General features: G+C 39.5%; 1 protein-coding gene across 1 annotated transcript in view; it reads right to left on the reverse strand.

Annotated features, from left to right (window-relative positions):
- Window positions 1-11,986, reverse strand: part of LOC132814794 (N-acetyltransferase ESCO1-like) — a 38,675-nt gene extending 26,689 nt beyond the window's left edge. The window contains exons 1-2 of the mRNA XM_060823585.1: window positions 11,755-11,986; window positions 5,786-8,327 (exon numbers count right to left, since the gene is read on the reverse strand). Of these exons, the coding sequence (XP_060679568.1) occupies window positions 5,786-8,327; window positions 11,755-11,798 (2,586 nt within the window). The 5' untranslated portion in view covers window positions 11,799-11,986. The remainder of the gene's footprint in view (window positions 1-5,785; window positions 8,328-11,754) is intronic.
- Window positions 11,987-12,632: the final 646 nt, after the last annotated feature.

The following is a 12,632-nucleotide window of genomic DNA, read 5'->3' on the forward strand; positions in this document are numbered from 1 at the left end:
ACTTTGGAAAGGAAAACTTCACATTTTCCCCACAGTATACTTCATTTGCAAACTTTCTCCCAATTATCAAGAACTCTCAACTGTTTGCATCCACCTCACAACTTACCTTTCCACCTATTTCTGTAAAGTGTGCAAATTTAGCTAGAATACATTCACTTCCTTCCTTCACTTCTGTCAAATGGTCACGGTCCAGCACTGATTCCTATGGAACCCCACTGGCTACAAGTTGCCAACCAGAAATAGAACCCTTGATCCAGATTTCTTGCCCATTAGCCAATTCTCAGCCATGCCAATATACTACCTCCAAAACCAGGTGCTCTTATTTTACAACTTAATCTTTTGTAAGGTAACTTCTAGAATTCCAAATGCAACACACCTACTCTTGTTAAGACTTCCACTCAGTAAAAATATATCCATAAGGAGGAAAGATTCTAAGAGTGATAAAACAACCATAGCTCAGTAGGGAAGTTAAGAAATTGGGAAAAAAAACATTTAATGATGGAAGTGTCAGTGACAGATCTGAAGACAGAAAAGTTCACAATCCAGCAAAGGAGAAAAGGTGAAAAGATTGCTTGCTTACCGTCATCCCCGCTACTCTATCTGTACAGGGCACTTTAGTTAACTCTATCCTCATTTCATTGTAATTGACTAAGTTAAACACATTGCCAAGCCAAATTTATCACTCAAATTGGCAATAAAACTGAATCATGTTATGATTACTACTTTCTAGGGAACTTTGACTCAGGTAATTTATTAATATATTACACATTTCTGCATCAAGAACAGCCTTTTCCTGGTTGACTTCATGGCATATTGCTCTAGGAAAGTATTCCAAATGCACTTTATGAATTTTTTTGTTGTAGCTACCCTTTCAAACTTGGATTAACACAATCAACATGAGCAAAAGATTAAATAGACAGTCAGGGAGAAAAGTATCTGTATCACTTACAACTACAGCTATGTTGCCAAATGACTAGAGTGTGGCTAATTTTATGCACCTTTGTTTAAAAGGAATGCAAGAAGCAGCCTGGGAACAACAGACCAGTGAATTTGACTTCAGTGGTGGGTAAGATATTGGAAGTGATTCTGAAAGATAGAATTTATTTGGATTTGAAGAGGCATTGAATGATTAGAGATATTCAGTATGATTTTGTGCAAGGGAAATTGTGCCGCTCAAACTTTGATTGAGTTTTTTTTGAGAAAGCAACCAAAAAGATTGATAATGGCAGAGCGGCAGTCATTGTTTATTTGGATTTCAGTAAAGCCTTTGACAAGGTTCTGCATGTTAGACTAATTAGTCAAATAGATCACATGGGATTCAGGGCGAGCTTGCAATCAAATACAAAATTGGCTTAATGGCAGGAGACAGAGTGTGGAAGGTTTTTTTTTCCCAGACTGGAGACCTGTGACCAATAGTGGTCCACAGAGATCGATGCTGGGTCCACTTTTATGTCATGTATATAAACAATTTAGTTGAGAATATAGAAAGCAGAATTAGTAAGTTTGCAGATGACACCAAAATTGGTAGTATAGTGGACAGTGAAGAAGGTTTTGATCAATTGGGTCAAAGGACTGAAGTGTGTCAGATGGAGTTTAACTTTCATAAATGCAAGGAAGCGGTAAAGCATGAAGAAGGTCTACAATATGTTATTAGCAAACTTGTGCTCTAAAGTGGACAGAACCATATAAAGCCCCAAGTTTGATTGTATTTATATCTTGTGTATCAAAAAAGGAAGATGTAATTTGTTTCAATCTTGAGTTCTCAGTGGGTTTTTGCATTGTATGGAAATTTATTGACTGCATTTAAATGAGGCTTTCAGAAGCTCCTGAATTGAACAGTTTAGTGCTCAAAAAACAAGGAGAGAAGCCAAGATAAAGTTGGGCTCTGGTAATAAAATGTCTTATGACACAAAGAAACAGAACCACCCAGAAAGACAACAAGTGCACATATTACTTTGAGAGAGAGCAGGCCATTTTGATAGAGAAATGGCTTGTAAAAGCAGCAGTGTTAGTTAGCAATCTAAATAATCAAGGCAGAGGAAAGGTCCCGAGTGTGGGAACTGGAGTAAGAGGAAAGCTCCAAAGAAACAGAAGGCATACAAAAGCAGTTTAAAAACCATTATTAAGAAATATGCGAGCCTTCTTCGCAGTTTGAGTGTCTCAGGAACAAGGTTGCCACACTAAGTTTCGAGTATCTGTAATGGTACTCAAATGGTGATATTTATAGTCAAAGAGTTGAATATACGTTTCTCATATTTGTTGCAAGACCGCTTCAAATAATTGTATATTGTAACAGTTTGTGTTTAAATCTATTAAACAAAAAGAAAAGCATTAATGTATCTTGTTTAAAGCTCTTTGGGAGCCTCTTTTTGATATGTTTAGCTATTGCCCACAAACAAATATTAAATCAGATTTCACTGTGGGACTGGATATATCTAACATGTGATCATAACACAAAAAGAGAGAGAGAGAATAAGCAGGACATTCAGCAATAGGGTGGGTCAGGAACTAAGACGTAAGATAAGCCTGAGCAGGATCAAGCCAATAGGGTTGGGGGAGGGGAGGAAGTTGAGGGTCACTGGTAATTGGGAGGATCAAAGAGTGTGGGGGGGGGTCATAAGTTGAAATGAGGAAAAGGTGGCAGAAGTAGTGAGAAGGCAAATAGAGATGATATATTTCTTTAATATTCTAAGTTATAAAAAAGTTTTCATTGACTAACGTAGGAATTTAGCAACAAAGTAATTCAATTTACAGGACATTTTTTCTGATAAGAAAGGTCCTTTAAAATCCTTTTACTTTCATTATAATGTTATTATCAGATTCACTTAAAGTTATGATTTAAAGAACAATTAAAACTTCAAGTGAGGACTTCACTTATTTTGATATCAAACTTAGCATGGAATTTATTATGATTACTAGTTTCAGTAGATCTACTAAGATTAGCCTTGTCATTACCCAATACTAGATCTTAAATAATTTTCTTCCAGATATTTCATCATGCATTATTCCAGAATATTATACTGAAAATATTTACAAACCTTGTTAATGTTTAATCTGTGAATTAAAACCCCTTAGTTACAACACTACCTTTCCTTCAAACTCCAATAATCTGTTTAATGCTCTGGCAAATAGTGTAATCTTAGACAATTAGAAACTGTCCTAAGAAACGGGCACTTTTATAATAACTGCCGCATATATTTTCTTTCCAATTACTTTTAGTCCTGCCCAACTTGCTTGATTGTTAATTCCTTCCAAACTGGATACAGGCTCATCAAGAATCTGAACCAGGGCTTCTCTCATACTAAAAGAATGAAGTTCTTGGTTGGGCTCGTAGCGCATCTGACTCACATCTGACTCCAAATTAGGCAGCAGCATGTTCAAGCCGCATCAGGGTCAAGAACTTTGCGACATTTTAGGTCCATGGGTTTCCTCGCACTTGATTGCGAGACGCTGCTTATTATTCAAGGGTCCTCTGGCAGTGGCACTGTCCCTACTCCTGAACCAAGAAATCCAGGTTCAAGTTCTACCACTCCAGAAAGCATCTTTTTATTATACTCAAGAGTCAGTGCTAGCTCCTTTTTTTAAAAGTAGTTGATAATAAACAGCTTGGTTATTAGAATATGGAATAAAAGTTCAACATTTCCCAATGACAACAAACAAATAACGAAGTGGTACTAAAACACACTCTCTTCACGGTTGCTGAATTAAAATGTGGAACGCTGTCCTACAGCATTGTGACTACCTACACCAAATGGATTGATCAAGCAGCAGCTCACCATACCCTTCCCCACAACAGCTGGGGATGACCAAAAATTGGCCTAGCCAGCAAAACATATACTCTCTAAATAATGATCAAAAGAAAATGGGAACATGCTTCTGAAATGCTGGAAGTGGAGACAATTCATGTTTTTGGAACGGAATTAGAAGATTAGTGAAATAAATAGAGATAAAGCAATGAAACTGAACTCTCTGAACTATTCTACAGAGTTGGCAAGGCTACTCTGAGCCAATATCTCTCTCAGCAGAATGAAATGCCCCACCACCTCTGAGGCATGTTCGGAGATGGATTTAGAGCCCTTCAATGAGAAAGAAGGGTGCAGTATGAGAACATCCAAGGCTCTTGCGCAGCATTCCTTCTCAAAAATCAACTGAAATCCTTAAGTACACAATTGTTACCTAAAGGGAGTCACCCTACTACTGCTGGTATTTAACCAGCAATAGTTGTGGGACTCACCACATAAGGAAATTGACAAGTAAACCTTCCTTCACAGGAATGAATGGACCCATCAGATTAGATTAGATTACTTTACAGTGTGGAAACAGGCCCTTTGTGGACGGCATGGTGGCACAGTGGTTAGCACTGCTGCCTCACAGCGCCAGAGACCCAGGTTCAATTCCCGTCTCAGGCGACTGACTGTGTGGAGTTTGCACGTTCTCCCTGTGTCTGCGTGGGTTTCTTCCGGGTGCTCCGGTTTCCTCCCACCAATTCTCCTTCATATGAAGGAAGGTTTACTTGTCAATTTCCTTATGTGGTGAGTCCCACAACTATTGCTGGTTAAATACCAGCAGTAGTAGGGTGACTCCCTTTAGGTAATAATTGTGTACTTAAGGATTTCAGTTGATTTTCAGGAATGGGCTTGCCAACTGGATATCTGGTTCACTACCCTAGAGAACTGGGGATGCCCAATTGTTGGATAAATTCAAGTCTGACTCTGGTCAATTCTTATAAGAAATTATAGGACCTGGGATAGTGCAGGAAGAGCAACCATGATCTTTTCGAATGGTGGAGAAGGCACAAAAGGCCACAAACCCTACTGCAACTCAATTTCCAATGTTGCCAAATTGGAGAACAGAGTGCTGTTTAGACCAACCATTCTCAACGGGGGCCATATCACCCTCTTAGGGGTCCCAGCACATTTGAAGGGGGCCACAGACTGAAAACTGTTTATGGGGGCCCTGGTAACTAAACCAATGAAATACTCAAGCCCAACCTAATTTGGAGCCTGCTACCATGAAACTTGCAGAAAAGCACCAAGCTCAAGGATCACATTACGCCTGATAGATGTTTAATTTCATAGTCTTTTTTTAAAAGTTTTGTCCAGTATGTCAGAAAGTTCAGGTTTTATTGGTGTTCAATAATAAATGATTTTCTGTTTATCTGTTCATGTTGTATCCCTGTTTGAAAAGGGTAGTGGGGGGAGGGGGGGGGGCTGGAACTCTTGGGGGTCAATGGCCAAAAAACTGGTTGAGAATCACTTATTTAGACTATTCTACTAGAAAACCATTGGAGATTAAAGTCCAGCAATCAATATTAACTTGTAATATGAGGAAATGTAAAGACAAATACAAAAGAAGATTAAAAACAGATCCAGTTTTCCCAATCAGAACAGACAAGATTAAGGGATGATTTGACAGACGTCTGAAGTAATGAAGTGATGGGAGACCATAAATAAAAAGACCGTTCTCAGTGATAGGCTATAATGGACTACATTGTTGAAAAAGGTTAAAAATACCAGATTTAGGGAAGGAGCAAGAGAAATAACAATTTCCAAACAGAGGGTTGGGTCAATGGAATGCATCACTGGTGTAAGTAACTGAAACAAAGATCATGCCAACATTTAAGAATCAGCTAGATCCTTAACTGAAAGAGTAAATAGGACCAGTGATTATTTGGAAGTCACTGGCTTGAAAACACATTTATGCTATAGCTTCCAACTATCACTAAGCTCTGCCAAACCATGGCAACAATTAAAAAAAATCATATTTCATTTAAAGGCAAAAATACCTCATCAGCTTCAGATTCAGTTTCCATTTTTGGCATCTCTGTCTCATCCTCTTTTTTGCCAAACAATTTCGCTAGTTTTGTTATTTCTTCAGGTGTACCGTTTTCAGATGATTTACGATCGCTATTGGAGGATTTCCCAAGTTCCACTTGAGAAGTAACAGTTTTTGATTTATGTTGCTCATACGTGATAACATTTTCTTCTTTGGTCTGGACAGGCACCCCATTTGGCAGCTTCACTTTCTCTACCTTCCTAATTGTTTGAACTACTACCTGTGAAACAGCTTGCCTAACCTGCAAATTTCTAAACTTATCATAGGTAGAATTGATGGTAGTTAGCTTTTTTTGATCAGTTTTAATTTGCCTAATTCTGGTCCAACTGTTCCCTCCTTTATGTAAACTATATCTTGTAGTTATGTATTTATTATGCTCAACAAGTTTACGGTTCACACATTTTTGTCCTGAAAATTGAAATCTGTTTAGGCTGGAATAAACTGGCTTAGCCAGATTGGTTTTCTCAATATCTTCAGGGGTTATGGCTTCTGGTTCTTTTTGAATATTTTCATCTTCTGTCTTTGCAGGTTCCTGTTTTACTGAAAGATCAAGAGTGTCAGAAGCTATCTCTTCTGCAATTTCTTCACATAGCTCAAGAATACTTTGACGTTTACACTTAACATCATTTTCAGTTTGCAGACATGGGTTTTCTGTACCTGTGTTTGGAGCAGAAACAGCGTTGTTAGCTTTACAATTAACTTTTCGTGATTGTTTTGAACCTTGTAGATGTCCTTTCAGAGAATGATTGGACTTCTTATTTTGCACATTATTCATAGATTTACTTTGTTTCTTTGCAGGTGGTTTTGTTCCACATTTTCCTTTCGTATCTTTGATACTGCAATTTGCCGTGGCCGATTTCTGAACCTGGCCTTCCAAGTGTTTCCCATTTTTCTGCAATGTTGTCTGTGAAGCACTTTTTTTGATTTTTGTTTCAGATGGGTCTTTAGGAATTTGCTTTCCAGATTCTGATTTTTCTTGAGGATCTTCAGAAACAGTTGAAGTCTTATTAATTGCAGGAAGTTGTCTGTTCTCCAGATCAATCTTTCTTTCATCTGCAATACATGCCACTGTTTTGACAACCTTTGCACTTTGTTTCTTGGGAGTTGAAACTTTTGCTGCTGGGGCTTTTCTCCCAAATTTACCATCTAATTTTGTTTGTGCAACATTGGAAGCCTGCTCTTTTGGAGCTTCTGTAACTTTGCTCAGCTTCGTTCTTCCAAGCTTACTTTCTACTTTAATTAATTTTTGCATAGGCAAAGCATTTTCAGGACTTTTAGAACATATATCATTAAATGCTCTTTTTCTCAGTTTTCTTTGAGAAGGAAATGCACTAGTTTTGCTGTCTATGGAAAAGGATGATTTTGTTGACAACAAAGGGCCCGGATTTAGTCTCTGAGATGATCTAGTTGGCTTTTCAATTAGTATTTGGTTGGATTTTACTACCTGTGGAATATTTTCTTTTGTATGTTTTTGACTAGATCTAGTTTGAGGTTTTACATCTTTAGGCTGAAGCTTATCCTTACCTGTAGAATGATGCCGTGATGATTTTAATCTTACTGTCTTTTTTTCCTGAAGTTTCTTTGCAGATTGTGCGTTAATCTGTGCCTTCACGGAAGTTTTCTTAGAAGAAACTTTTTTTGCCACAGTTTCAGAAGCTTTATATGAGGTTAACTGTTTGGCATGATTACTCTTGCGTGCCACAGTTTTAACTGCTTTATGGAGAGGCTGCTTCGTCGAGGTCCTAGCAGTTACTGACGAGGATTTTCGAGCTTTCTTTGCAGGACTCATTTTTGATATCCTCATGGTTGACTTCAGTTGAACTTGAACATTTTTCTTTGAGTGGGATTTGTTTGTTGCAGTTTTCACAGTATTTACAACCATTTGAAGAGATTTAATTTTAGATGATTTACTTGGCTTCTGTGGAACATTTTTCTGAGAACAAGCTCTTGAGGTCATTTTTAAAGGAAGCTTTTTAAAGGTGGCCTCTTTGGAAATACGAAGATCTTTTTGTGTGAGTGGTGACTGCGAAGCTCTATTATTCTGAGGCAATTTCTGTGGAACTTTCACTGGCATTGACTTACATTGAGTTTTGGCGCACGTTTGTTTTTCCCTGGTTTTACTTTCATGCTGTAATTTGCAAGATCTCCTCCTCGATACTGGGGGAGCTACGGTTTTCTTTTGATGGGAAGATTTCAGTAATACACGTTTTTTAAGCAAAGCTTTAACAGATTTCTTCTTCAAAGGAGCCATCCTTTCATTTTTATTAATAATCAGTTTTGTGCCTTTCCCCTTGAGTTTTGCAGTTATTTTTGCTGATAATCTGTTTGCTTTAACAGTTCCTTTCAGCAATTTCAAAGCTTCTTTTTTAGTGGATGCCTTCTGCAATTGAACAGCTGACTGCTTTGCACACCCTCTCAATTCAGTTTTTGCTTTTTCCGCCAAACGTTGCTTTTTGGTTGAAGGTCCACCTCTTATTGATCCATGATTTGACCTATTAAATAAATTATTGTTAGTAGTGATATTTTCAATTATTAATTCATAAAACAAAAGAGTAATATTTAAATTGTGCTAAACAATAGCAGAAATTGCTATTTAGGACACAGGTAATCTAATCAGACTGTTGAGGTACATTTCTGGGGAGCTTTGGGGTGTGGTTGGGAAAGGAGGAGGAAAGAAACTTATTTGTAACTCCTTCCTTGCAAAGAACAGAAACTAGTTACTTGTTGACATCTCCAGTTCTTTGAAATTTCCTGGGAACACACTCATTTATGATGTTGTAATTGAGGGTAAAAATAGCATGTGGAAAATGAAAACATGAGAAATCTAGAAACAAAATAAGTTTAAAAAGTTAACTAAAGACATTCAAACTGCTCTGGAAAGCAAGTCGACTCAAAAGCGTGATGAACGGACTTTATTAGACATTTATACTTGAAAACTTTTTTTCAAGACAGCAACTACTGCCGTTTGGGGGAATAAAAGTAGCTAATGTTATGGACTAGCAGGATAGTTGCAAGATTCTATTTGAAAGGGAAGAGAATCACAGGCTTTGGGACATACAAGGAATAAAGAGTCACTGAGATGGGACTTGCCAATGGAAGTCAGATCTAGAAGACCCAGGCTGACTGAAATGACTTTCCAAAGACACTGAAAAGTTGCAACCTCATGTAGCAGAGAAAAATGAATATTCCTGAAGGCCATTAGTAACATTCACTATGTTCCAGTAATGCTGTATATTTGCCAGAAGTATAGTGCACAACAAATGGGGTTTAAGACCATATCTTAACTAATTTAGTTATTAAATGTGAAAGTACTTTTCATTACTTTGTTGTATTAGCTCATTAATGTTGGATCTGAATCATAGAATGCCCCCAGTGTGGAAACAGGCCCTATGGCCCAACAAGTTGATGTGATCTATATAGACTTCAGTCAGGCATTCAAACAAGGTTCCCCGTGGGAGACTGATTAGCAAGATTAGATCTCATGGAATACAGGGAGAACTAGCCATTTGGATACAGAACTGGCTCAAAGGTAGAAGACAGAAGGTGGTGGTGGAGGGTTGTTTTTCAGACTGGAGGCCTGTGACCAGTGGAGTGCCACAAGGATCGGTTCTGGGTCCTCCACTTTTCGTCATTGATATAAATGATATTTGGATGTTATGCTTGGATTATATATATTTGGATGTGAGCATAACAGGTACAGTTAGTAAGTTTGCAGATGACACCAAAATCGGAGGTGTAGTGGACAGCAAAGGAGGTTACCTCAGATTGCAACGGGATCTTGATCAGATGGACCAATGGGCTAATGAGTGGCAGATGGAGTTTAATTCAGATAAATGTGAGGTGCGACATTTTGGGAAAGCAAATCAGAGCAGGACTTATGCACTTAATGGTAAGGAGTGGGGGGGGGGGGTAGGTGAAGGAGGAAGGGGCAGGGGAGGAGGAGGGGGTGTGTGTATCTGATGGAGGGTTCAATTCCAGCCTTGGGTGACTGTGTGGAGTTTGCACATTCTCCCTCTGTCTGTGTGGGTTTGCTCCAGTTTCCTCCCTCAATCCAAAGATGTGCAAGTTAGGTAAATTGGCCATGCTAAATTGCCCACAGGGATTTAGGTTAGGTTCAGGGATGTGTAGGTTAGGTGCATTAGTCAAGGGTAAATGTCGAGAAATAGGATAGGGGAATGGATCTGGGTGGAATACTCTTAGAGGGTCAGTGCGGATTTGCTGGGACTCCCTGTAGGGATTCTATTCTATGAAGTTCAGAGGACCGTTGAGGACACATTTTCATTCAGAGCATGGTAGCAATCTGGAACTGACTGCCTAAACAGGTGATTAAGTAGGAAAATCTCTTCAGCAGATTTTAGATAATCTTTTCTGCTGCCAAAGCCTCCAGGAATGCAGTCCAAAAGCTGGAAAGTGAGATTAGTTCAGTCAGTTAATTGATGGGAACAGTCACAATGGGCTAAATGTCTTCCTTTTGTAATGCTCCATGATTGAGAACCTAAGTTGTGAGGAGGATACAGAAACTTCAGGGAGATTTGCAGAGATGTACTGATGCGCTAGAATTCAGCAGAAGGGATATAGAGTGAATGTGTGGAAAGTTTTTACTTGGGTAGGAAAAAAAAAGTCCAAGAACATAATTCCTTTATTATTCAAAAAATTATCTATTAAGGGTTATAGTGAGAGGGCAGGTTAGTGGTGCTGAGGCCACAAAAATGATCTTATTGAATGACAGAGTAGGCTTGAAGGGCCAGAATGCCTACTCCTGCTCCTAGTTCTTATTAATTAAAATGGTAAATTGAAATCTTAAGTGCCCAAAGAGACCTTGGTGCTCTTACTTACATTATTTAAAACATGCAAGGGAAGCAAGCAATTATGAAGGCAAATGGTACATTTGTCTGAATTACAAGGAGACTTCCATATCTTGTCACAGTTGTATAAAGCCTCGATGACACCACAGTTTCAGTCACCTCATCCAAGGAGAGATACACTTGCTATAGAGGGAGTGTAATGTAATTTCGAATTAATCCCTAGGATAGCAGGATTATTTTAAGAGGAGAGATCGATGGGACAGTGTCTATATTTTTAAAAATTCAATTTCAAAAGAATGGGGGGGCAACTTCATTGAAACTTACAATTCTGACAGTAGATGTTTCCCAAGCCGGCAAATCTAAAACCAGGGGTGATCTCAGGATAAGGATCAGCATTTACGAATGTGATGAGGAGGAATTTCTTCAGAGGATAGTGAATCTTCAGAACTATTTAGCCCAACCCCAGTGTGCATCTTTGTGGAAGCTCAAACATTGAGCAGGTTTAAGAAAACTAATTATATGAAGGAATATGAACATGGCACGATGAAACTAAACGGCTGAGGAGGATCGACGGCTGGATAGCCCACTCCTGCTCCGAAGACTGGGATACAAATTCAAATCATTTAACGTTAGTAGAATACACTTTTTTTCCGTCCAGTCTAATTACCGGTAATTCAGAAAGTCTTGCGGTCTTCAGAAATTCATGAGGAACATTTCAAAAAGACCACTGGATGGGATCGATAGCAACACTTTGACATCCATTCTTCTCATCCGTTAACAGCTCCTCAAAAAAAAATACGCTGACAATCGGAAATAAAATATTTTCTAGGTTATAAAGGAGGTTTCGGTTTGCACCGTACGATTTGATTAATTTAAAACTTGAATACTAGGAAGGTAATGTGTGTTAAATGAGGAGTGCAGACGGAAGCGGAAACTGATTGCAATATGGCGGTGCCGGTTCACCTCAACACCAGCTGCAGCAAACAGAAACCTTTCCACCCATTGAAGTAGGAAGATGAGAACCCTGAGCAGCAGGAACCTCACTATTTTATCCTCTCTCCAGGCTTGGCCTCTAGCTTTTGTCCCCGGTCCAAACCTTTAACCGAATACTCACCCACGCTCCGCACTCGAGGCCGCTTTCCGCTTCCGCGCTGCCATTTTCTGGATGATGAAAAGCGAAGCTGTCCACACGGCGTCGGCTTTCGATCTAAGTTGCTACCTCAGCCCGTCACATCCCCAGCCACAGGCCCTGATGCCGAAGCCCCAGCCTCTAGCTCCAGGCCGCACGCATTTTCCGCTGGAGACATGACGCCGACGTAAGTCCCTCGGCGCGCAGGCGCGACCTGACCGAGGGCTGCGGGTCACGTGAGGCGTAGCGAGGGCGGGGTCTCCAGGCCTCGTGATGGGAGCGGCTCGCGGGAACCTGGCACGTGGAGGTCTGTTGGAGGGATTACCAGGGAGACCTCGAAGCCTGCGCGAATTTGAGCACCAACAGAAAATGCTGGGAGCATCCAATAAGTCAGTGGCCACAGCAGCAGCTAGAGAAGATGAGTTAACGCACAGGGTTCCCCTACGAATCCTTGGTCAAAAACACGAAATATTCATTAGAATTTTTAATCATTATTGATAACGGAGAGCATATACCGTATCTTCGCACTCTTCAATACCAAATAGATGCCAAAATAATGTGGCCATGACTTGGAGGTGCTGGTATTGTACTGGTGTGGATAACGTTACAAATCCCACAACACCAGGTTATAGTCCAACAGGTTTATTTGGATGCTAAGGGTTGCTATGTTCAATCTTTTTGGAGATTCTCCACTTAACCTCCACAACAACCTGATGAGGGAGCGGTGCTCCGAAACCTAGTGTTTCCAAATAACCCTGTTGGACTATAACCTGGTGTTGTGTGATTTTTAAGTAAAATAATGCGGGTAATACATCAGATTGAGAAAGCTGGCAATTGAAAATAGAACTGCTAGAACCCAATTA

This window comes from Hemiscyllium ocellatum, chromosome 4 (assembly GCF_020745735.1).
Source record: "Hemiscyllium ocellatum isolate sHemOce1 chromosome 4, sHemOce1.pat.X.cur, whole genome shotgun sequence".
NCBI classification, from domain to species: Eukaryota; Metazoa; Chordata; class Chondrichthyes; order Orectolobiformes; family Hemiscylliidae; genus Hemiscyllium; species Hemiscyllium ocellatum.